At 55.1% G+C, this 25,075-nt stretch overlaps 1 protein-coding gene across 11 annotated transcripts in view; it reads right to left on the bottom strand.

The window, feature by feature from the left end:
- The window catches only part of RIMBP2 (RIMS binding protein 2), a 206,437-nt gene that overhangs the window by 12,773 nt on the left and 168,589 nt on the right, over positions 1-25,075 (bottom strand). For 7 of the 11 annotated variants that reach the window (XM_047697843.1, XM_047697846.1, XM_047697845.1 and 4 more), the window contains 7 exons: positions 22,788-23,600; positions 14,308-14,459; positions 12,467-12,928; positions 10,491-10,634; positions 7,903-8,061; positions 4,665-5,321; positions 2,962-3,079 (listed from right to left, as the gene is read on the bottom strand). In XM_047697843.1, coding sequence (XP_047553799.1) covers positions 2,962-3,079; positions 4,665-5,321; positions 7,903-8,061; positions 10,491-10,634; positions 12,467-12,928; positions 14,308-14,459; positions 22,788-23,600 — 2,505 coding nt within the window. The remainder of the gene's footprint in view (positions 1-2,961; positions 3,080-4,664; positions 5,322-7,902; positions 8,062-10,490; positions 10,635-12,466; positions 12,929-14,307; positions 14,460-22,787; positions 23,601-25,075) is intronic. The other 4 variants (XM_047697847.1, XM_047697848.1, XM_047697849.1 and 1 more) reach the window with 1 other exon arrangement.

The raw sequence follows: 25,075 nt of genomic DNA, 5'->3' as shown, positions 1-25,075 counted from the left end.
GCATTTGCACGTGAGTGGAAGTCTGGGGTGCTCACTTAGCCTCAACACTTCAGTGGTGACAAATGCATTCTTCACAAAACTCCACCTACCATCCGGCTTCCAAAAATTGTGGGGTTTTTTTTTGTTGTTTTTTTAAGATTTTATTTGTCGGAGACAGCACAAGCAGGGGGAGCGGCCAAGGGAGAAGCAGGCTCCCCGCTGAGCAGGGAGCGGGATGCGGGGCTCGATCCGAGGCCTCCGGGATCATGACCTGAGCTGCAGGTACCTTTGGGGAGGTCACAGCCCCCTGGTCAGAATGGGATCCTCCCAAGTGGAGCAAAGACCAGCCACGATCCAGCGAGAAACCGTGCCCAGCTCCTTCCTCCTGTGAGTCACGGATCAGCATCGGGAGGCCCTCCTCGTGCTGACCATAGAGTCCCGAATTCACTACATCTGGACCCACATAATTTTTCTATTTTTAAGTCTTTTTAAATCTGTTTCCTTAATTAGGACACCCAGAGAATATGAAAAGTTACAGTATTTTTATTCAATTGCGATGCATTGCTTCTTAGAAATATATTCCGGGGGCGCCTGAGTGGTTCTGTTGGTTAAGTATCTGACTCTCAGTTTTAGCATCAATCGTGACCTCAGGGTCGTGAGCTCGAGACCCCCGCTGAGCTCTGTGCTGGGCCTGGAGCCTGCTTAAGATTCTCTCTGCCTCTCCCTCTGCCCCTCCTGCTCATGCGCTGCCCCTCTCTCTCTCTCTCTCTCTCTCTCTCTCAAATAATGATAAATAAAAATATATTTAGGAAGTTATTGTCTACAGAATTAGGTTCCTCTGGGAAAAAAAAAAAAAAAGGAATGCTTCTGGGATGGAGCAGGTTCCTAAAACAATCATTGATATTTGCACAAGAAAAATGGAACTAAATTGGAACGAGGGGCACAAAGTCTGCTGGCACACCCCAGGCCATTCCCGGGGGTCACTGGGCTCTGCTGAGCACGCTTCACTTCTGTCCTTTGAAACTCAGGTGCTTGTGTATGAATCAAAGCCTTTGATAATAATCATATTTGTATGTGCTTTCTTGCATCACTACATGGTAAGAAATCGGGTCCAATTAAACCAAATCCATCACGGATTTATTTGGCACTTTTTTTGAGTTATATTAAGAGCCTTTTTTTTTTTTTTTTGGTTAAAATGTTAGCATTATTCTTTCTGCTAATTTAGCTATTGTTTTGCTAAGATGAAAATACGCGTGCAAACTTTCAATTTCTTAAGGTAAGACACACCCATTCAAAGGGCCATCAGGGGCTCCAGAGGTTGGGTCAGCAGGGAGGACCAGAAGGCGCCCATGTCTCCCCTTTGCCTCCACACCCACCGGGCCATTTGCGGTCCCTCCCGCAGCCATTCCCAGGAGCCCGGGGATGAAGCCTCTGCAGAGCCCCAGCCCCTTGCCCCCAACGCTCCCCGGTGAGCACAGACACAGTTCCCGCCATGCGCCAGGCTGTGGTCTCACCGCATGACAGTGACTGTCCAGGGAAGCCCCAGAAACCCCCTTCTGCAGCAGAGATGACTGGGTCCTGGCCCGCACACCAGCCCCGCTCCACCTTGCTTCTGAAGACGGCCAGTCCCCCACGAGCCGTGCACCTGCTACACCAGGATCACCCCGTCAGGTTCGGTTGCTGTCACGGGGGGGGGGGGGGTGACACACAGATCACGTGAATGTGGGGGCACCATGGCACCGGGTCCAGAGCCCCTGAGACTACCCAGTCTGTGTGACGTAAGCTGCCCGCTGATGTGGACAGGCGGGACCGGCGTCCACCAGTGGGACTGTTGCTGCGTTCTTTGTCATTTTTCAGTGAACTGAAGCAACTTTTTTTTTAAGGGTCTTGAGTATTCTATGACACTTTTACTAATCAGTAAAAACATTCTAAAACCACAGAGGTGCAAGAGAAAACTTTTCCCCTGTTGTTTGGACTCAAAAGGGAAGAAAAGTCTGGAAGAAGTAAAGTATTTTAGAGGATCTGTTTTGCGTCATCACGTCCATCTGTCCTGTTAGTTGACCTGAAAAGAGGCGACTGTCCCCTGAACGTCAGCTGTGTGCTGGTGTCCGGAGGCCCCTGAGCCACCCTGTCCGCCCCAGGCCCTGGGTCAGGCTCCGTTGCGCCCGCTCCCTTCACCTGCTCCCTTCACAGCTCTCCCTGCCTGCACTCACAGGTACGCACACTCCCACAAAATGCCAGTTTCTCTGCGCTGGTTTCCCACCTTCCATTATCTTGTGCAAATACTTTTTGGAATCGTTTTTGCCATGATTCATTCCAGTGGAATTAACATTTGAAGCTGCCCCTTCCGACCTCCAACCACCACCCCCTTCCACGTGGGATCAGTTATGGGGACTAAAATGACAGCTTTCAGCATGAGTGGCTCAATCCCAAAAAGGAATGAAGGGAATGGGCTCAGGGGGCCGGAGGAGGGCTCCCGAGCGAGGAGGGGAGCACATGCACGAGGGCGGCTCACGCTCTGGTGGCCATATCAGGCCTCGTGGGGTTCCCCGTCACTTTGAGCCCCGGCTGCCGGGACGCTTTACGCACACAGAGAACTCTCCGTTACTTGGGTTTATTTAGGTATTTGGAGTTGAGCTGCTACTCCTGCGAACCTCTCTCACGAGAGCACAAGCTGGGACGTGAGAGGCCTCACACTGCAATCTCTCCAGGCCTCATGTGGTTTGGTCTCTCCAGGAAAGAAAACAAATTGGTAGGGAGAAGACTGATGTTAAAAGCCAATATGATATTTGAGAACACTTATAAATAGGTTTCATTTCTCTTATGCCTCTTTCTGCCTCTTTTTGCCATAAGTAACAGAGAGTTTTCTGTACATGGTTAGAAATGCTACTCCTACTGAGTTTGCAAACGTGTCCTGATCACGGACGGAGCGGCCATGTGCTCTGGGGTCCCAAGAGAGAGCAAGGTGTCAGGGCCACTAACCAATGGACGGGACCATCATCGGCCGGGACCGCTGAGGACCAGCACTGCCGTGGGAGAACCTTCGGCCCACGTGATCCACCCTGTCCGCCCGTCCTGCAGACATCGGGTTTCCTAAAATCTGAAGACACGACAACAGCACAGTCATAAGTCCTGCCAGCCTTGGGGAACAAAAGAATTAAGTCAGCCAAATCAAATCAACTCAGAAGCAGAAGCTCTAAAGGCAACTAAACTTAGCTTTTAACTGAAAGGTTAGCTGAATAACCTGGAGGAGAGAAAAGGCTGCTCTCCCCAGCCAGCCCGTCTTCCGCACCAGAGCCGTTTCTCGACACACGGAGGGGAGCGGGGGCGAGAAGGGACTCCTCGGGAGGCACTCTTCTCTGCGGCTCCCGCTGCCGAAGCCAAGGTCTTGGAACCAGAGTGAGAGTGGCTCCAACCCAGCTCATCCCAGCTCCGGCCCCTCGGACCGCATCCGGCCCTCAGCTAGTCTCAGGACAGCCTGCCCTGCAGTGTTCACGGACGTGGGCGGCGGGGGGGGGGTGCGGTTAGCTGCGCTTCCGAACACCCCGCCTGGACACGGCTGTGTGTGAGGTTACCGGAAACTCGGACAGAAGTTTCTGTGTGTTCCCAGCTCTGAAACTCACGGCAACATCTTGGCCCTAATCCGAAGACACCAATGACTTTTCAGGGCTGCCTTGGATGGTTCTCCTTTTTGGACGGGTTTGCTTCTAATTTGCACTAGAGGTCAGAATCATACAAGAGAATCATAGTGAAACCTCCGGCTCACTGGGAAGCAGTTGGAGTCGGGAAGCTCTTGGGGGCACAGGGAACGAACAATGGTGGGGGAGGCCCAGTAGTTAGACGGCTTGTCACAGGCAGAGGACAGGATGTGGGCCACGCACAGATGGTGGGCGACTCAGTGGGCTCAGATCGGCGCCCTTGTGTGCACAGAACATGACTGAGCAGGCTCAGACCCCACGCCTGGTGTGCACGGCAGCGGCTCACCTGTGTTTTCATGGAAAAGTTCAGCATGACAGGAGCAAATGTTTTGGGAAGGGCACACAATATAGAGATGAATGATGCCTCGATGGACCCCCTACTCTTGACCTGCCAACAAGCCTGGAACACAAGGCGGGAGATGCGTCTAGAGCTGATGATGGAAAACTCGTTCTGGAAACTTCCCCCGGAAAGAAAGGGGAAGGAAAAACAAAACAAAACAAAAGCCACTTTGGAAACAACATATAAAAATGGACCTTTGATAACTATTCCTCATTCTTTTTTTCCAGTTATGGATGAAGATCCAAACCCAGGGCCACAATCAGAAAACACCCTCGACGGTGCGGGTGGCGGTCGTGAACGTCCCCGAGGGTTCGTTTGGAAAAAAACACATGTTGCCAAACTTTTGGATCATCATAGTTCAGCTAACCCTTAATTAAAATTTAGATTCAGTTGTCCTTTAATTAAAGCAGCCATAATCGTCGCTGATTCTGTGGGGTGGGGGTCAGTATTCTAAAGCAAAGGAAAGGGGTCGTCAGCATGATCAAAGATTGGGAAGCAATGGCACTGAAATCAAAATGCATGGAAATGAAAGACAGCCAGCAGAGACGCTCCCCAGGGATGGACACCAACAGAAAAAAAATCAGGGAAAAGAATGAAAATGGATTGGTTTGGCAAGCAGATGTGAGAAGGAAGTTGACTTCACACACCACAGGGCCTGCTGTCACCCGGGGAGGTGACTCTGGGGCAGTGGCCCTACTGTCAGGCATGTTTATGCTTTTCTTCCAGACATCCCGCAGGCCCTGGTGCCCCAAGGGCTCCTCCTGGCCATACTTCCTGGGGGCGGATCTCTCTGGGCTCGGGTGGGCATCATGGCTCCTGAGGACGGCGCTGGGGTCCACTTGCTCCCCAAAGTCCTCCTCGATGCTGCTCTGCCGGGTCAGCGTCCGCCGCTGGGCCAGCAGCGGCCTCGGGCTTCTCCTATGGGGGCAGTGCCCAGGGCCCGGGGTGCACTTGGCCGAGCTCCTGAAGCTAAGACGTAGCTCCTCCTCCTCACTCCCACAGTCCAGGCCACTGTCCGGGCTCCTGCTGGCCGTTCGGCTGGACCAGCAGCCTCTGTCTTCCAGAGCGAAGTCCTCCGCATGGGGGCCGCCCCCTGGGCCCCTGGGCTTGGCTGGGAGCCGGGAGGCCGGTGGGGCCCGGGCCCTGGCCGAGTACCCTAAGCCCTGCTTGTGCAAGACCTCCAGGTGCTCTCCATCCTCGGCTACTTCAGGGATACTGAACAGCCTGGAACTATGCTGGGTCGGGTGGGGATGCTCGGGCCGCTCCGGGAAGGCCCCCTCAGAGCCGCTACTCTGAGAGCACTCCTGAAGGGGGTGCTGTGTTAAAACGGGGTGGGACCCAAGTGACATGGCGGGAGGAAAGAAAACAGACAGAATTAGTCTCAGAGACCATGAGGGGCAGCAAGCATGCGTGTACTCGTGGGGGCGAAAGGCATGCTCTGGCCGGGCTCTGAAATGAGAACACAAGGTTAGCAGATGGTGCCTGGCGCGGGGCAGGGGGAGGCGCGCGCCGCGGTCTCGCCTGGAGCGGGTGGCGCGCAGAGTGGAGGGCAGGCGGGCCGCGGGGTGCCGCTGGGAACAGCGGGCAGCAGGGGGCGCTCGGCCCTGGGAGGCCGGCACCCCAGGAGCTCAGAAGACCGCTGCTGGGGAGGGGCTGGGGCGGGGCGGCGGAGGCGGGCACCACGGAGGCGGGCACCACGGAGGCCCCGCCCAATACCGTCCCCTACGTCCTCCCGGACTCCAGCTGCGCTTTGCTCAGGGCTACACCCATATGACAGCCAGGGGCCTTAGCCTTTGGCGCCTCAGGCGCATCTGCAGAGGACCTAGTCGGCCTGCCTCTCCTGATCCTGGCCCAGGGCGCGCAGGGAGCTGCGTCCCACCATCCTGGGCCCGCCCGGCATGGCGCCCGCCCGGCACAGCGCCCTCCCCGGAGCTGCCCCAGGCTGGAGGGACCTAGCCACTGTGTACCCCCTGGCCGTGGCCTCGCAGGTTCTCTCCGCTGGGGCATCCCTGAGCCCATCCTTCATGCCCGCTGGGCAGGGAGCGCACCCCTATTGCCTCGCCAGACAAGGCCCTTCCTCCCTGGGGTGCGTGGCTGTGTGGGGCTCCTGCCAGCTGGGGACCCTGGTGCGTTTAGGAAGCTGGGGGCTCAGGGGCAGGAGCTCAGTGGCAGCCGCTGACCCAACCCCTCCGCTTTGCTAACCTGACACCCCATGTGTTTGTGAGCTTGAAGAAGGGGTCCAATCTGGGGGCTCCCAGGGCAAGGCTGGTGTGGGGGAAGCTGGCTCAGCCCTACGGAATTGTCGTGGGCAAGAAGCTGAGCCCAGTGATCCCAGATTCCCAAACTGTCGGACTTTCTAAAGAACTCAGACGTCCAGACCGGCCCATAAAAGCTTCTGATTTAAAGGGGAAAAAAAAAAAAAAAAAAAGGAACAGCACTGTGAGCAGCGCCACGTGCGTTACTCTACCGGCTGTCAGCTCCCAGGCAGCCTCTCCCAGGAGGCCCCCCAGCGCTGGCTTTTCTACCAAGCTTGCTGCTCTCCGGGCCTCCAGCCTGGGAGAGAAGGCAGACTCCGCTTCTTTGCTCAACTATTTGCAGGAAGTGCCTTCCCAGGAGCTTTCTCCATCAGAAGGAGAAGCATCATGAAAACCAGATCCAGGCTCTGCCCAGCCCATCTGTGAGCACCTGCAGGCAAAGCGGGGAGTCCAGGGGTGGGGGGCATCAGACCAGACCAGGGGGAGGTCTTGGCTCTGCCACCCTCAAGGAAGGTTACTGTGAGTCCAGCTGACCAGTGGTGCCTTGGGAGCTGGCAGGAGGCGGGGAGGAGCCCCCGGGAGTCGCAGGAGCTGCCAAAAGGCAGAATTTGCACAGGACTCCAGCAGGGGCTTTGGTGACAGAGCGTCTTCAAGACCCTGTCGGGGGCTCTTTGCCAGAACAACATCTGAGTTCTGTCTGTGCCAGTCCTGACTGTGCCTGCCAGTGAGTTGGCACCCAGAGCTGGATGCTGCCTTCTCTCCACCATCAAAATGCATGCTTGTGTGTCCTAGAGAAATTCCACGGTGGGTTGCTGTAACCCCAGAGGAACTTTCCTCTTCATGGCCTTTTTCATGTGCAAAGCCCACAAGGGCCCTAGCAGCCGTCCAGCGCTTGGCCTGTCTCCCCCTGGGGTGGGAAAGGCTGGCGGATGGAGGCCACACGGCTCAGCCAGCCTGGGGCAGGGCCCGGTGCAGAGGCGGGAGCTCCCACTGTGGGAGCGAAGGACTGGGCACGCGGGCAGCACGTGCACGCACACATGCGGGTAAGCCTTCTTCTGCTTGGGTCTCTGGAGGCCTCAAGCTCCGGTTCCATGAAGGTGACCCCCATCAAGCCCATCAGAGGATGTGGGGTCCTGGGGGACGCGTCTGCAGAGGGGCCTGCATGTGGACCCCATGTTGTCTGCGACACCCCACCCCCTCTAGCTTCCATGCCCCCTGGCGCATGGATCACCCCAGCTTCTTCCCCGCCTCGAATCTGCCCAAACCCCTGCTGGCCACGCCCATCCTGGGCCCCTAGTGCGGCTCCAGATCAGAGCTCAGGGCCCGCGGGGGAGGGTGGTCTTCCCTGCTCTGTTCTTCCCCACTCAGTTCCTGGCACTGAGCTGGGCACCCCAAGGGTCCCAAACAGACTGTCCCGAGCCCTTCCTCCCGGGCTTGTGGGGCACGGGCAGGACGGGAGGTTGGAGGAATTTCCCAACACAAACTCCACAACAAGGAGGAAGCAGACCCAAACCCACAGGCTCTGCACAGCTGGGCGAGGCCTCCCAGAGCCGTTCACAGTCCCTGCAGAGGGACAGGGAAGGGCAGCACCAGGGCGCGGGGTGGGAGCGGGGGACCGGGGGCTACTGACCTTGAGGGCGTTGTGGGAGGTACCGCTGGGCCTCCTCCTGCCCCCGTCCTCCAGTTGCATCTCGGAGTAGAGCTCCTCCTCGTCCTCCTCCATGATGTCCGAGAGGTCAGAGCCCCGGCTGCTCTCCGTGTGGTACTCGTCCCCATGGCAGCAATGCGGCTAGGGGCCGAGAGAGGGGACGCTGTGGGGGCCGCAGCATGGGGGCCACCCAGGCCCTCCTCGCCCCCCTCCCCCTGCTCCGCTGGCTTGCAAGCCCCCTACTCATGATGTGCATGTGTATGTGTGTGCATATGTGCACGTGTGTGTGCGTGCATGCGCGCGTGCTGAGGAAGGCCCAAACATCCCCATCCTGTCAAGCTCAGGGAGCCAGGAGGGCGGGGATAGCCAGCCCAGGTCGGCTAGCTCTGAGCCGGCGGTGACAGGCGGAGACCCTGGCAGGCTCTGGGGCAGCAGGGCTCAGGCACACTGCACGTGTGCAACGGAGAGCCGTGGGGTGGGAAAGTGCATGCACGTGCACCACGCACAGGTATTTACGCTTTTTGCAAATACCACGTCACCCAACACGCTCACGCACCCTGCGTTGTCTACAGAAGAGACGGACTGGGCAGGAGGCGGGCCTCCCGCGCAGGCTGGGCTCACGCTGACCCCTGATGGAGACGGTGACGTGCATGTGTGCACGGACACGGCCAGCCCTGGCCGTGCACGGCGACACCAGGGGGCTGCTGCTCCCACATTCATCAGCTCAAGTGTTTGCACAGAGATATGTGAGGGCAAGAAGCCTTCCGCACGCTGGGCAGGTCAGACGGACCACTGTGTTCTGTCCTTGCTGGGTGATGCGGATTAAGAACGGTGTCTTTATTTTCCAGGTGGGCGACGAGGCAAATGCATTTAATAGCAGCTCGGGCACGTTTATTAAAAATACTCCAGGGGCGCCTGGGGCGCTCAGTCGTTAAGTGTCTGCCTTCAACTCAGGTCATGTTCCCCGGGTCCTGGGACTGAGCCCCTTGTCAGGCTCCCTACTCAGCAGGAAGCCTGCTTCTCTCTCTCTCTCATTCCTTCTGCTACTCCCCCTGCTTGTGGTCTCTCACTCTCGAATAAATAAAATCTTAAAAAACAACAACGAAAAAAACAAACTCCAGTTTTCAATTACTAGCCCAGATAAAGACATGTAAGCATTTCTGGCCATGTGAAGTTGGTGGCCTGCTGCAGGCAGGAGGCTTGGCGTGCCTCGCGGGGAGAAGGGGCTGGGGATTCTCAGTCTCAGCTTCTGCAGCCTTGTGGAGGGCACGGTTCCAGTGGCAATTCTTTTACTCAGGGGCCAAGTAGAAGACATTCCAAGAAGGGCTTCAAATACACAAAGAGCAGGCTGGTTTCAGGTGGTCTTCCCCAGGCATCCAGGGCGCATGGCCCCAGTCTGCCCAGTGAGAGGGAGGAGCCAATCTGATGGAGCTTCTGGAAAGGACTTTTTCTCCCAAAAAAGTCCCAAGACTTTTTTCATCCATCCCTTCCTTCCTTCTTGGGGAGCTATCACATAAGGATGCAATTACTGGAGCTATGGCAGCCACTTTGTAGCCACGAGAGGAAGGCCAAAAGTATGGATGATCCAGAAGCCAGAGCCCAGGCACACTGCACAGCTGAATCAGCCTGGCAACATCCATCTGCCTGAGGCTTCCCACTATCACGGGTGGGGAAATGCCTTCATCACCTTCGTCATTATTAGGGAGGCATTCTGTGTCTTATGTTCAAATGAGTGCATGGGGATGCCTGGGTGGCTCAATCGGGTAAGTGTCTGCCTTTGGCTCAGGTCATGATCCCAGCGTCCTGGGATCAAGTCCCACATCAGGCTCCACAGGGAGCCTGCTTCTGCCCGCCTCTCTGCCTGCCTGTACTCTAGCTTTCTGTCAAATGAGTGCATGTAGAATGATTTTAATCTTGTAGACAAAGAGCCGGCTAGCTGGACGAGCTGGGCAGTCTGCATGCAGAGCTACAGCTGGGCGGCAGCGGAGCCAGGACATGACCCCACATGTGGGTGTCTGAGGCCCCCGAGGCCACAGTGTTGCCCTGCCTCATGGGTGCCACTCTCCGCCATGTCTTCGTGCCTTGATGTGCCCACACTGCCCGACTCTCCAGGCCTTCCCATCTCTTGCCCAGACAATCAGGGTGCTTCCATTAGGGTGCATGTGATCTGAGCCTGGAGCCACAACGTAGGCGGGACACAGCTGCTGCATAGGGGCCTGGGCAGGGAGGGGAGCACTGGTAGCTCGTGCTGTAGGCATAGGATGTGGATCCTCACGTTTCCAGCCCCCCGTGATGCCTGGCACAAACCAGATGCCCCACAACACTGGTCTGATTAAGGAAAGCTGGTGAACCAACGATGGGTTTCTCCTCAATCAACCAAGTGGTCACCTGTAGGTTTACCTGACCCACCCGATTGTCCCTGAGACCAGATGCCAGCACAGGGTGGTTGGGGATGATGGAGGCCTCCCATATGGGGGCCTCCCTTCTGGAACTGCCCCTGGAGGAGGTCAGTCTCGGGAGCTCTGGCTGAGGCCAGGGCAGGCCCACGGGGACACCACTCTCACACTCACCTGCTTGCCGAGCTCCGAGCCTTTCAGAAAGTCATCCACTGATGCGCCTCTCCTCTTGATGTCTGGGGACTCAAAGCTGTCCTCCTCGTCAGAGTTCGTGTACTGCCCACCACCCCTCTCCAGGAAGATGCTCCTTTTCTCTAACTTGGAAGGAGAAGGAAAGGAGCGGTCAGGAGGGGCTAGCGAGCGGCAGGGGGCGTCCAGGTCCCTGTGTCTTCCAGGCTTGGCCTCTCCTTCACCCAGCCCCCCGGGCCTTCTGGGAGCCAACACAGGTAGGGACCTGTGTCCAGTGGCCAAGCATTGGCCTCAGTGCACTATCCCTGTCCCTTACCAGATCCACTTCCTGTCTTTGCTGGAGGAAACCTAGGGAAACCAACGGAAGTTCTCTCTCTATCCAGCTATTGGTCTGATCAATCAATGCTTTCTTGAAGAACGACATTCAGAGGTTTGCTTTCTCTCCTTGCCTCCCGAAAGGTGAGCTGGCATGGGGGCAGCGTTCCCCGGCCTGGCTCCAGCCGGCTCTCGGGACCCCGCCTGGGGGTATTAGGGCTGCGGGACGTGCGGCTGCATCCCAAGTTGCAGAGGGACACCTGCCCCCCACCGCCAGGCCCTTCCTGCCCACAGAGCTTCACCAAAAGCATTAAGTACCACCATCCGGGGCCGGGCTTCTGCCTCATGAGAGCACAGCAGGGGAGGGCCCACAATAAAGGTGTGTATTGGAAACACTTCTTCTCATCCAGAGTCACTATGAGTGTTAAATTGTTTTTTTAAGTATTTGCGGCCCACACTGAACCACCTGGGGGAGCTCACACACAGCCTGGGTTTCTGGTGTTCCGGGAGGACTGAGAGCTGTCACTACCTCTCACATAGCCCCTGCCCCACCATGTGACCTGTGTGTGTCCTGCATGTCCCCTGGGTCACCTAGCTCTGACCTTTAGGCTCTGCACCCTTCCTGAGGCCCCCGACCTGGTCCCCAGCCCAGGACCAGGCTGACCCAGACCATGGGACCCCCAGGCATCAGCACGGATGTCGACATCTCAGAGTGGACGCCCCGGGGCTCCCTGTCCTGGAGGGAACCTGTAGCTGGATGGGCGGAACGAAGCAGGACGCTGACCGCCGCTGTCACCTTGGCCGCAGCCCTGACCGCAGGCCGCAGCACACATGCCGGGCGCCCTGGTAAGCCAACATGCCCGAGGACGAGACAGGGCTTTGCCCTGGGGTGGGGGCAGGGGTATTCGATCCAGCCCAGTTCCAGACCCCACTCTCCTGCGCCTGGATGGGGCACCACTTCCCAGGTGTTTCCTACGACACCAGGTCTCACCCAGGTCTCATCGGGAAGACGGCCCCACCACAACCCAAATGCTCCGGCCCCATGGCCCAGACAGATCCGGGTAATAGGCACGCGAGTGTATTTTTATAGGTGCACTTCTGCGTGTAGAATGTGTGCATATGCACACGGCCGTCTATATGTGCACACGTGTGTGCAAGCATGTCCATCTGCATGCGTGTAGGACAGCACAAATGGAGAGATGCATGCACACGCGTGCGCACACGTACACACACATATGCGTACACATGTGCACACGACGTACAGACGTGCACGCACACACAGCTGCGGCTCTGAAGCACACAGAACCAGGACGTGAGCCTCGCTCAGGAAGAAGGTCCCTGAGCCGACTGCAGAAGGCGCCTTTCAGACCCTCATTACAGACCAGAGCCTGGGTCATGGGCTCTCACGGCCTGGCGTCCAAGCCAAACCAGGCTGGTAGAAAATCATTGGATTTCACATACTGAAAACACATTTTGATTCTATCTGGATCTGGCTGAGAAAGTAGTCCATGGGGACGCAGAGGCCGTGTGACATTCCCCCCACCCCAGGCCAGCCAGCCCCCGCGTGCCAGCGCTGCTCCTCCACAGACTGGAGGGTGGGGTCGGGTGAGGGGTGGTGGAACCAGCAAGGAGAAGCCCGGCCTTACCCTGCTGCTCTCGGCCACTCTCTGCGCGGCTTCCCGGGCCATGGCCTTGGCGACAGACGTGGAAACTGGGGTGCCCTGTGGCTGCGGGAGGATCCGGCTGGGCGAGGGGGACCGCCTCCCCGGGCCTGAACCCTGCAGGCTGGGCGGCTCCAGCATGTGCCCGTGGGCCGGGGCCGGGACCCCACCCTGCTCCCAGGCCCCATCCATGGCGACGTGGGGACCCAGGTGTTCATCTTTGGTATCAGGGGCTCCAGCACTTGCTAAGGGCTTCGGTGTGGGAGCAGTTCTCAGGTGGGGGGTCGGAGGCACCAGGAGGTCGGGGGGAATGGCAGCAGGGGCAGAGTCCATGGACTCGCCTTGGGCAGAGAGGGTCCGCACGGTCACGCCCTTGGCTTCCAGGCTCCGCAACCGCATGATCTCCACAGCTATGCTGTCCGCCACGGGGGAGATGACCTCAGCCACCTGTGCACAAAGAACGCCCATCACAGGCAGCCCGTCTGCCCGTAGCCCCACGCCCTCGCAGTTGGTGGAGGTTCTTGGGCCCCAGTGGGGGCCAAGCCTTTCATTCCGTGTCCAGGTCCAATCCAGATATAGCTGCGGGGGCCTCCGAGGCATCGAAACCAGGTATAAACTGCCAGTTGGATAAGGGGAGAGGGAGCCAGGCAGAGGCCAAAATGGGCTTCCTGCTGTCAGAGAGGAGACACTTCTGCAAGAGCATAGCCTGCCTGCAGGCTTCCCCATAGAGGGGGAGCACAGGGGAGTCCTGGGGGAGGAGGGGAGCACAGGGGAGTCCTAGGGGAGGAGGGAGCACAAGGGAATCCTGGGGGGAGAAGGGAGCACAGGGGAGTCCTGGGGAAGGAGAGGAGCACAAGGGAGTCCTAGGGGAGGAGGGGGAGCACAAGGGAGTTGGGGGAGCACAAGAGAATCCTGGGGGAGGGGGAGGGCACAAGGGAATCCTGGGGGGGAGAGGGGAGCAGAGGGGAATCCTGGGGAAGGAGGGGGAGCACAGGGGAGTCCTGGGGAGGAGAGGGGCACAAGGGAATCCTGGGGAAGGAGGGGGAGCACAGGGGAGTCCTGGGGAGGAGGGGGGCACAGGGGAGTCCTGGGGAGGAGAGAGGCACATGGGAATCCTGGGGGGAGAGGGGAGCACAGGGGAGACCTGGGGAAGAGGGGGGCACAGGGGAGTCCTGGGGAAGAGGGGGAGCGAAGGGACAATGCCCCTGAGGGTGGCCTTCTGGAGGACTAGGCAGGAGGAGCTCAGAGAGGCACCTGCATCTGATGCATCAGCCCTGGGTCCTCTGGGGGAAGAGGATGGAGGTGGGAGATAAGCAAAAGCTTCCTCAAGCCCGTGTGTACCATGTGCCAGGACAAGGCTGGGGCCCATACAGGGTCCCTACGGCGGGCTTTAAGGACACAGGCACTCTGGGAGCCAGGCCGGCTGTGCATGGATGTGCAGATGTCCCCCGGCCCCTCTGGCTGGTACTATCAACTTTTCAACAACAGCTGGTGGAGTTTGTGAGCCCGTCATCACGGGAGGCCTGATTTTGCGGGGCTGATGGGTGAGTTATCAGCGCTGAGGGGAGAAGAATTGGCACTGCCCACGGAAGGTCAGGCAGTGGCCATGGGAGCCAGGCAGAGAGAATTCTGGGAAGGAGGAGCCACAGGAGAGAAGGGGGCCATCCATGGGGGCCCCAGGGGGCCACTGCAGGCGCTATTCAGGACATACTGGTGGATCTTGCTGGGGGAGAGAGGGATGCGCCCCCACCTCGTGCTCAACCCTCCAGGAGCAGGTGCAGTTCAGTCCCTGGCAGTCCCCACGCGACCCCCCAACCAGAACTCACCCTCTGCCCTTTTGCATACACGCCGTAGCCAGAGACGTTGGCCCCATTGGACAGCCCAGAGGTCGTCAGGGCGGGTGGCTTCCAGGAGACCTGGATGGTAGCGGGGGTGGCCCCAGCATGGACGGTGACATCTTGTGGGGGCGCCGGAGGGCCTGGGGGCACAGAAGACAGCGCTGTCAGGGCATGGCCCTCTGTCAGGTGAGTGGCCGAGAAGCTCACTGCTCTCACCTGGAAAGCGCTCTGGGTCAAGTCTCCAGGACGGGAGGCGAGAGGGCATGCCACACCACCCCGGGAGGGTAGGGCAGGGCAGCAGGAGGGCAGCGGCTCCTGGCGTGCACCGCAGCCCCGAGACTCACCTGGGCGTCCGTCCGCCCTCTGGGACCACCTACGCCCTGTTCCCAGTCTGCCAGCATAGACGTAATTACCCAGGGTCATGGGACTAGCTCAGGACACATCAAGGAGAGCCCAGCCTTGGGCAGAGGAGAGAGCTCCCTCCCTCCCTCCTTTCTCCCCTCCTTGCTGCTCCCCCCTCCCTCCCTCTGCTCATGGACTTGAGAGGAGATAGGTGTGGACCACATGTTACCCATCTTCCCACCCCGTGGGAGGGAACAGAACTGAGCAACTGTTGTGGCCAGTCTGAATGTGCTGTGTGGCGTGAGCAGCCAGTCCAAGCCATGCCGAGGCCGTGGCCATGGCCCCAGTCACGCTGGAGGCTCCCAGGGACAGCAGGATGGCCCGTGCTGCCTGCCACCCTTTCCTCCATGTCTGTACACACTTCCCCACATCCTCCTTTTGAACATAGCATTTCACTGGGAAAGGAACGTATTTCTAACAGCCAGGAGGACGTCTCCAAGGCCCACAGACTGCACGACCTCGCAGTAGCTCCCCCAAAGTTTGCACTTCCAGGGGCAGGAGGGCTGTCCCCTGAGGAATCTCTGCATGCCACGCACTTCTCTTCACTGTATCCTTTCCATCATGGGATCCTCAGGCGGGCCTGGGGTTCTAGCATGCCCCCACTCTGCATGTGAGGAAGTTAAGGTTCAAGGTGCTGAAAGCAGGCTCACTCCCACACTTCCCTGTAGACCATGTGCAAAGGCAGAGATGAGTCCACTCTTAGTAACACGCTATGATAAATGGCTTCAAGACATCTGCACAGCCTGGCTCGGAAGTGAAATTCTACCAGGATGGTTAATTTAAAGATGACGTATTGCCGAAGAAAGGTGTGTTCAGAGTCTGACTCAAAGAGCCGGTGTCCCATCCTTCCCTATTCCCCCAGTCATGCTCCCACTCTGCCCTGATTTGGCTATGGCAGGATACCAGGTCTTGGCCTTACAACCAAGACAGCCAGTTGTATCATGCTAAAATGCAAACAAGGCAGAGGCAGAATAGGATGGAGATAAGAAAGTGGACACTAGAGCCTCCCTGCCCAGGTTCAAGTCCCAGATCTGCCAGTTACTGACATGGGACTTTGGAAAATGGTCTTTTATTTAGTTAGCTTATCTTAAAACAGACATAATACAGTGCCTGTTGGCAGCAACGGCCAGGAACTAAAACATCATCACGATTATTACTTTACTCCTGCTCAGACAGCTGTGTTCAGTTTCCAGACTTCTGTTTCAGTAAGACATGGCCCTGTGGCCGACTCCTGGTGGAACACGGGCAGAAGCGACGGGTGCCATGCCCAGGCAAGCCCACCGAAGGCTCCCCAGGTGAACCTGCAAGGTCCTTCTCCCTCTGGTTGTCTGGGAAGGAGGTGATCCCTGGGGGCAACCTCAGGAGCCACAGAGTAGAAATGGTGAAACCAGGAGATGGACATACCTGGGTCCCCAAATCACCACCGGAAGAGAGCAGTCCATCAGGGAAATCCGCATCAGAGCCAATCACAAGCTGACTCCAGAGACATCACGGCTTAAAACATACAGTAAATCATCAATACAGCCAACTCCATTAAGCTGCGAGATTAAATGGAACTGACGTGTGGGTACAGTGCTCGTAACAGTGCACGGGATCAGAGTATGTGCCACCTACATGCTCACTGCTATTGTTTCAACTTGACTCCAAAGGCACTGGGCTCCTCACCCTCCCATAAAAGATCTTGAAATCTCCACCCTCTACGTCAGAGGATTGTGCCCCTTGTGTCTGGAGGGCACAATCCTTTTGGTCAGGGTCACTTGTTCTGATGGCCATTGGTAGTTGGGTGGGTCTGATCAGACTCAGGGGATTTCATGATGATGAGTCTGGTCTCTGTCTGTTCTTTCCTAAGCACTCACTGCATCAACCCGAGTGCTGTCCATCTCCCTTCCCTGTGATCAGTCACTGTGGCGGACTCATCCCACAGAGCATGGGAAAGATCATGGAGGCCCTCAGCCACTCAGCTATATCACTGCCAGGGCTCTGGGAGACACTGTGGGGCACCACTTCCCCATATCTCCCCAACACTGCCCTCCTGACCTGGTAGCATCATAACATGAAAGCAATCAGTGGTTCTTATCAGAGCCAGGCTGCTCTCCTTTGCTGATGAATAACACCCAGCAATGGGAAAAGGAGCCATGCCTCATGGTGGAAATCGGCACCTCAAACCACTTCATAAGGCCTCCCGTGAGTATGCCCTGTGTGATTCAACCTATGCTACAGGGTAGAGAGAAAGTGGACAGCATGTGATCTGTACCTTGAAAGGAGGGAAACACAATAGCAAACCCTACACTTAACCAAATTCCTCTTTATTCTCCCTTAGAAGTCTGCCCGGCTCACTTGTACGAGAGATGGAGTCCAAGCAGGAAGTGATGGTCTTGCTGGATTGTGGAGTTAGAAGTTGGTGTTCGGTGACGGTGGACATGGTAGAAATTGAGGAGAGTGGTCTCAGAGAGTGACAATCCAAGGCAAGAGGATCCATAACCTCTGGGAGCCCATTCCCCTCAAACTATTCAGTGACCCTTAAATCATGCCTGTGCAGAGCCGGCAGGAACACAAACAACATAAAGGAAAGTAAACAGCCAGAAATCTGTAGCATTTAGTACTGATTCTGGCAGCTGCCTAGTGCGACGAGGAAAAATTTGGAGTTCAAGTCCTTCTAGGTTAGAGAAGCTTGAGCTTGCTGTTGGAGACACAGAAGGTCCATATCACAGAAACTGGGATCATACCTCAGGGCTAAGGGCCACATTCTAAAGGCAAAAATGAAATATACTCACCGAAAGAAAGCTGAAAGAAGCATCTACAGGATTTAGATATGTCACAAGTAATATAAGTGTTAGAATAAACTTCAACACTCTGTAGAGGTGTTGTTACAGCTGTTACTGAGGAAGAGAACAGAATCCAGAGCCTCTCCAGGGCACAATCTACAATGTCCAGTACACAACGGAAATCACCAGATGTGGAAAGAAATGAGAAAATAAGGACACATAATCAAGAGCAAAAACAGTCAGTAGGAGCAGGCCCACAGATGACCCAGGTGTTGGAATTAGCAAAGACTTTAAAATACTTATTAAAAGTAAGTAAAAGAATGTATAAGCAAAGATAAATGTGGTAGATGAAGAGATGGGAATCCCAAGAGTGATAAGTAAATCTTAAAAAGAACCAAGTGAACATCCTAGAATTGAAAATTGCAATGATCAAAAGAAAAATTTCATTCAATGTTTTTTTTTCATTTAATGTTCTTTATAGCAGATTGAACACTGCAAAAGAAAGAAGAGATAAACTTGAAGACAGAATAATATAAATTATCCTGACTGAAACATGAGGAAAATGATTTTAAAAAATAAATAGGAGTTCATAAATCTGTATGACAACAGCAAGCAATCTGACTTAGCTATAATCAGATCCTCAGAAGGGAAAGATAAAGTAGAAAAAAATCTGTGGAGATATAAAGTCTGAAATTTGAAGATAAACTACCACCACTACCACCCTTAGATCCAGGAATATCAGTAAATTTCAGAAAAGATAAGTGAAGTAAAAGTAAGCCTAGGCACATTAGAGTCAAATTACTAACCATCAAAGACAAAGAGAAAAATCTTGAAAGGACCAGAGAATGAAGGGAACAACAGGAAAGAGAGCTGACTCCTTACACAAATAGGAAAAACCAAGAGAAAAGGAATGATATTTGTATAGTCCTGCAATTAAAAAAAGTCTAGAATTCTATATCCAGAGGAAAAAAAATATATTTTTAAGTTTTATTTATTTAAGTAATCTCTACAGTCAACATGGGACTCAAACTCATGACCCCAAGATCAAGAGTTGTACACTCTTCCAACTGAGCCAGCCAGGTGACCCCAGAGAAAAGATATTTTTAAATAAAAGTGAAATGATGAGATTTTATTTTTTAAGATGACTAAAAGAATACTGAAAGAGAAGCTAAAGGAGGTTCTTCAGAGCTGAAAGGAAATCATACCAGCTGGAAATATAGACCTACAAAAAGGGATACAAACTGGTGGAAATTGTAGATATATTAGGAAATATAAAAGGCTGTTTTTGTCAAATTCTTCAAAGGCGATTAAAGCAAAATAATAACAATGTATTGAGGGGTTTACAACATATGTAGAAGTAAAATATATAAAAACAATAGTAAAAATGAAGAAACATAACTGTAATTATACCTGGTACTATTCTTTCCTTGTAAATACATTGTTATTAATGTTAGCTAGTTTTTAAAAAAGTTTAGTTATGTGAGAGACAAAGATAGTGACAGAGATAATGAGAGTGAGCATGAGTGGGAAGGAAAGGGAGAAGCAATGTCCCTGCTGAGCAGGGAGCTCTACACAGGGCTCAATCCCAAGAGCCTGGGATCATGACCTGAGCCAAAGAGCCACTGGGCCACCCAGACACCTCTGTAAGCTAAGTTTTAATAAGTTAAATATGCATGTGTTACTCCCTTATAGCAATCTCTAAAACAAGAATACAAAGAGTTATAGCCAAAAAAAAGTCAATAGAGGAGGAAATGGAATAGAAAAATACACTTAGTGTACCCCCCCCCCCAAAAAAGGCAGGGAAAGATAAAGAGAAAAACAAGACAAATGAAAAACAAAGAGCATATGGCAGACTTAAACCAAGTCATACCAGTAATCGTACTAAAAGTAAAGAAAGTAAAGATTCCAATTAAAAGGCACAGATTGTCATATTGTTATAACGCCACGACCCAACTGTAGACTATTCATAGGAGGCATACTAAAAATAAAGACACAAAGAACTTGAAAGTTTAGAAAAAGATATAACACGTAAACACTCAGCATGAAAAAGCTGGTGGTCATATGAATATCAGACAAAGCGGACTTCAAGACGAGAAGTAATACCAGAGACAACGAGGGGCATTTCATGATGAGAAAGGGGTCAATTCAACCAGAAGAACTAACAATTTAAATGTGTACATACCTAATAACAGGACTTCACGATATATAAAGCGAAATGAGAAAACTAAAGAGAAAAAATAGACCTATAGACAATTCTCAATAGCTGGAAAGACTGAACAGACAAAACCCAGTACGAGCATGAAGATTTGAAGAATTCTATTAACAGGTCTCTCGTCCCCCATCTGGGAAGTGGCTTGCCCTTCCTGCGGCCACTGGGCACTCAACACACAAGCTTCTGGTGGTGATCTGCCTTGAATCCTGGGGGCCACAAATATCAAACCAGCCCCGCAGGCAGGGGGACAGTATAGCTCAGGAGAAATTACAGCCCGTCTCTCCTCACTCAAGCACCCGGTACACCTGGCATTGGGAGGGTGGGGGATGTACAGGGCAGTGCTTAGCCCAGGCTGAAGGGAAGAAGTCTGGCCACCTCCACTGGGCAGGGCTGGCCTCTGCAGGGACCACAGGATCCCGAGGCTACCAGTTGGAAATGACATGCCTTGTTTGTCTAAGCCCTTTTGAGAGTCTTTTTCAGAAGATGGTGTGTGCAGTGTTGCAAACCCTAAAGATCATCTTCAATTCTGATCTGAAATCTACCTCTGAATCCAGCTTTAAACAAACTCACATCTAGAACTGAGGTACCACAGTGGCTCCCACTGAAAACACTACATTCCCTGCCCCCTACAATTCACACGGCCAGTGTCACCCTAGAGCACACACACCACCCATCCCTCTGCTGACAGCTGTCCCTGGGACGAGCTCTGTGACCTTGTGACCCCACCCGTGATGTCCTGTTTCTAGTATCAGCTTGCTGAGGACCCACAGATCTGTCTCCCTGTGTGGGGGGTGTGGCTTCTCATAAAGGGGGGACTCTGGAATGCATGATGCCAGCCTTCTGGCTGAGTGCATCACTCTATCCAGACCAGTTTTGAGGGCTGGCCCTGCATCCTGGAGCTGATGTAAGAGTTCAGGAGCCCCATGAACTCTTCAGGGTCTCCCGTGTTCCCCTGATCACCTGGCTCTGGCACTTTGATCAGCCCCAACAAGGGATGCTGATTATGCTATCAGGCCTCATTAGTCTTAAGGACAATGGTCCAGAGCTGAAACCACTCCAGGATTTTCCTCAGCACTTGCTTCTACATAAAGTGAAATCACAGCTGAGGGACAGGGGTTCTATGGGTGAAGGAAGACTTAGAACCGCTGTACCGCCAGCCCCAGCCCAGTCCCTGCGTGAGCCCAAAGAAGCTGACAGCATGGGGATGGCTCTTCCGCCGTCATGTGGGGCTGCTCAGTATAAGTCATACCTGACATGTGTTCATGAGTTCTCCCCACACAAAAGAGGCAAGGAGAAAAGAGGCAAGAGGACTGCCTGGAAAAGACAGGAGGTGGCGATCTCCCCGAACTTCCATTCACTGCACTCACCACAGTCAGAACATCGTCCACTATGTCCCCCCACCCCAGAATTCATGCTGAAACTCTAACCCCTTGGTGATGGTGTCAGGAAGCAAAGCCTCCGGGAGGAGCTGATGTCATGACCGCGGAGCTCTCAGAGGGCCAACACAGCCCTTACAAGGGAAGCCCCACGGGTGTCCCTTGTCTCCCCTCCCCTGTGAAGACACGGGAGAAGATGCCGCCCATGAACCAGGACGCGGGTCCTCTCCAGATCTGACTCTGCAGCACCCCGGTCTCAGACTTCCAGCCCCCGGGGCTGTGAGGAGCGGCTATGTGCCGTGTTTGGGGGTCAGGAAAGGGCCAGGATGTCAGGGACGGGGAGCTCACCTGTGGGACGCACCCTGGGCTCACATCTGGACCCCATCCTGTCTCACTGTGAGCTTCTCTAGAAGCCCCTCCTGGTGGCCCCAGTGCCTGTGTTCCTCCCCTCCCCCAAGCCCCGCCCCCAGCCCGGTGCCTGGTGTTTCTTGTTTCTTGACCCCCGCACCCCCAGCACTGACCACGTGACCGCACAGTAAGCATCAGGGCAAAGAGGTGTTTTCATTTTCCCAGTATTCCTGGTTGACGCCGTGGCCAGTCAGGAAATCAAAGCATCACAGAAGACAAGTGCGCTGGCCCTTTACGAATCCCTTCCTAGTCAGACATCCCTCCCTCCTTAAGGTAGCGTCTGCCTCACCTGCCCATGAATTTGATGCTGTGTAGGTCAGAGTCTAGTTGATGGTGGGTTTTGCAAATGCTGGAGAACACAATGAAATAGAAGCGAACCCATCACGAACCAAGAAGCCCATCCCTTGTTCAATGGGAGACTTGGGGCAGTGTTGCAAGTGCTCCCGGAGAAGAAATGAATTGTTTGTAAAACCCACTGACCAGTGAGGTTGGGCGGGGCTGGATTACTTAATCACAGGGCTAAGTCCAACAAAGAGGATGCTGAGACAGGCGTTTCCAGAGGATCTCGTGAGTAACCCAGGACGAAGAGAGGCTCTAGAGGAAACAAATTATGCCCCCAAATATTCTTACAAAAATCACCTTCTTTGCTCTGAGAAGGCTGCTCTTCCCCCAGGTGTCTGAGTCTCCACCTGGCATAGCGAGCCTGCTCGGAAGGGGCGCCACAGCTAAGACCAGCACCATGGAAATTTCTGGAGGGCGGACTGCCCCGTGGCAGCACCAGGAACCCGGAAACGAGCAGACCTGGCAGGCTTGTGCACCTGATCCGCTCTTTACGATTTCCTACGATTTTCCGTAGCAGACACGCCCAGAACCCAGAAGAGCATCGACAACAGAATTTCACACCTTCTCCATAAATTCAGCCACATGTGTGATCTCAGATGAGAGAAAAAGAACGGTTTTGCAGGAGGGTAGGCACTTGGCTTGCTGTCCCACACCACGAGCACACATGTGGGAGGGACCCCATGGGGCAGAAGTCCTCTCGCGCCCCCGAGGGAGGCCTCACCACCTCCTGTCTTTTCCAGGCAGGCCTCTTGCCGACGCCAGTGTGAGAAACAGCATCTTCAAAAACATGGTCTCTAAGCAAAATCCACATAACATCCCCCCGTCTCTCACTCTCTCCCTCACACACACACATTGCTGTGTCTCCTTCCAGAACAGTGCTGGCTGGGTGCCGTCTTCCCTGCCTGCTCCCTCGCCCCAGCCCTCCCCTCTCCCTTGGGGTCCCCATGGGAGGAGGGGCCTCACCTGCAGGCAGCGTGGAGAACTCCACAAAGGCCTCCTTCTTCTCCCGTTGCTCCAGGGGCAGCTGCCACGGCATCTGGTGGGGCTTGGCCAAGACCTTCACCTTGTACGCCATGTTGGGCCTGAGGTTGAGGAACTGGTATTTATACCTGGCGGCCTTGACGACGTCGAGCTCCTCCTCGTTGAGGAAGATGACGTGGCTGTAGTTGCTGTTGGTGGGCAGCCAGGAGAGCTGGGCGGAGATCTGGGTGATGTTGTCCACCCTGAGGTGGGATGGGGCCACCACCACGTCCTTGCCCACCAGCAGCGTGCACTGGAGCTCATCCGAGCTGCCCCTGCTGGTGATGCATTGCACAGAGATGCGGTAGGTACAGGCCGCCGTGTTGAGCTTCTCGATGAGGGCCTTGGTTCTGCTCCCCAGCATGAGGCTCAAGCGGGTCTCCTGGTCCACCAGCACGTTGTAGCTGCTCACGGTCCCCCAGCCTGGCGGCACGGTCGGGGGCTCCCAGGCCACAATGACACTTCGGGCGAGTTGCTTGATAAGGGTGATTTTTCTAGGGTAAGGCACGATGTCTTCTCCGATCTCATCAATGTTCACGCCCAGCGTCCCCGCACCGTTGTCCGTGATGCCGGCGTCTATGTGAGTGGGGGCATGGAGGTCCAGAATGTTCTCCCCCTCCAAGCCGATGCTGGCGTGGTTAATGAGATTCTGGTCCTGTTCAGCCCCCAGCGTGCTGGCCAGGCGCGACTCATTGTCCTGGACAAAATCCACAAAGTTGGAGGGCACCAGACCCCTCTGCCCGTCCAGGAGCTCACCTGTTGGCAAAAGGGCAGTGAGATCACCTGACCGTCCCATCAGGGCCCCCGAGGTCCCGCCCCATCATCTGTGTGGCTCCTCAGTGGGGCCATCCGGTCAAGCAAGAGGACTACAGTGGATTCCATAGGTCTTTACAGGAGTCTGCCCCAATGTCCCCTCCTCAGGACCCTGCTCCTTGCCACCTGCTACCCCCGAGTCCATCAGGCAGGACGGCCTCCTCCTTCATGCTTATCCTGAGCTGACACCACGGTGTTGACGTTGACACAGTAAATGTCTCAGACAGACCAACAAACATGCATGGCATGAGGGCTTTGGAGGTTAAAAAAAAAAAAAAAAAATCTTCCTATTATCTTTGCCAGGATGATCCTATGAACTAAAAGGTGACCTTCCCCCCTTGCAAAGCACTGTTACGTTCTAATGAGGTCCCCAGCATGCCACCTGCGGTGACAGAGAGACCACCCGTGTGATGCCAGACCACGTGTAGGTCGAGAGTCAGAAAATGTCATCAGATTAGCTTTTGTGGCAGCCGCAGGGAGAACCCATTCTTATTTTGTGAAATGTTCTCTTTATAGCTGGGCTCAAAGCCTACTAGCAGCAGGGGCCAGAAAAACCGAGATGGGTTTGGAAGAACCTCCAAGATGACACGGCCCGGACAATCTTCTGGCACCAGCAGGACAGGGATTCCCCCCAGTACCTGGCGGGAGGCTGGGGGTGCTGATGCTGGGGGCCTCTGCCTCGGGGGACGTGGGATGGACCCCGAGGATGGCATGTGACCATTTAATGGGCCCTGGATTCTCCTGGAATGAACGGGGAAGCCGACTCTGCTCCTGGTGCTCCGTCCTCTGGAGGGCGTGGGTCTGGAGATAGCCCGCCTGGCTCGCCCCAGCACGCTCGCACAAGGGGAGGGGTGAAGACGACACTGACGGGGATAAGCAAGCCCGCCACACAGCAGGCCCTGTTCCAGCCACCCTGCACCGCAAGTCCCCTAGGCCGGCCCAGGGGTGGGCACGTATGCTCTCTATTCTACCCGGAGGGAAGCTTCCCCCTGCCGCACAGACAGCGGACCCCTGAGCTCTGCAGCCCTGTGTGATCAGGCCTCCAGAAAGCCAATGTGGACACAATGCCTGGTGTGAATATTCCAGAGATTTTGAGCCGGGATTTTCTGGTGGCCGCCGTGGGCACGTGTTTCTACACCGGTCTGAAAACCAGTGAGTGTGCTGTGAGCTCAGGCTCTGTTGTTGCCTGTCGTGGAGTTTCTGGGGTTGCCTGCCCACGGTGTAGCTGCCGTCCACCAGATCAGCAGAAGCCACCAGACCTCGGGTCCAGCAAACACTGGCGTGAAAGCATCTCTCAGCCCCGAGAAAGCTCCACGGGGCCACAACAGAGAAACGTGCTGGCTTCGCAAGAACTTGTCCTGCTCAAGGGCGACCATGGGAAGAGACCAAGACCCTTCCGTTTGTACAGTCCAGCCGAG

Source organism: Lutra lutra, chromosome 12 (assembly GCF_902655055.1).
Source record: "Lutra lutra chromosome 12, mLutLut1.2, whole genome shotgun sequence".
Classification (NCBI taxonomy): domain Eukaryota; kingdom Metazoa; phylum Chordata; class Mammalia; order Carnivora; family Mustelidae; genus Lutra; species Lutra lutra.
Note: the sequence above shows the minus strand (reverse complement) of the source record. Positions and strands in the feature narration are given on the sequence as shown.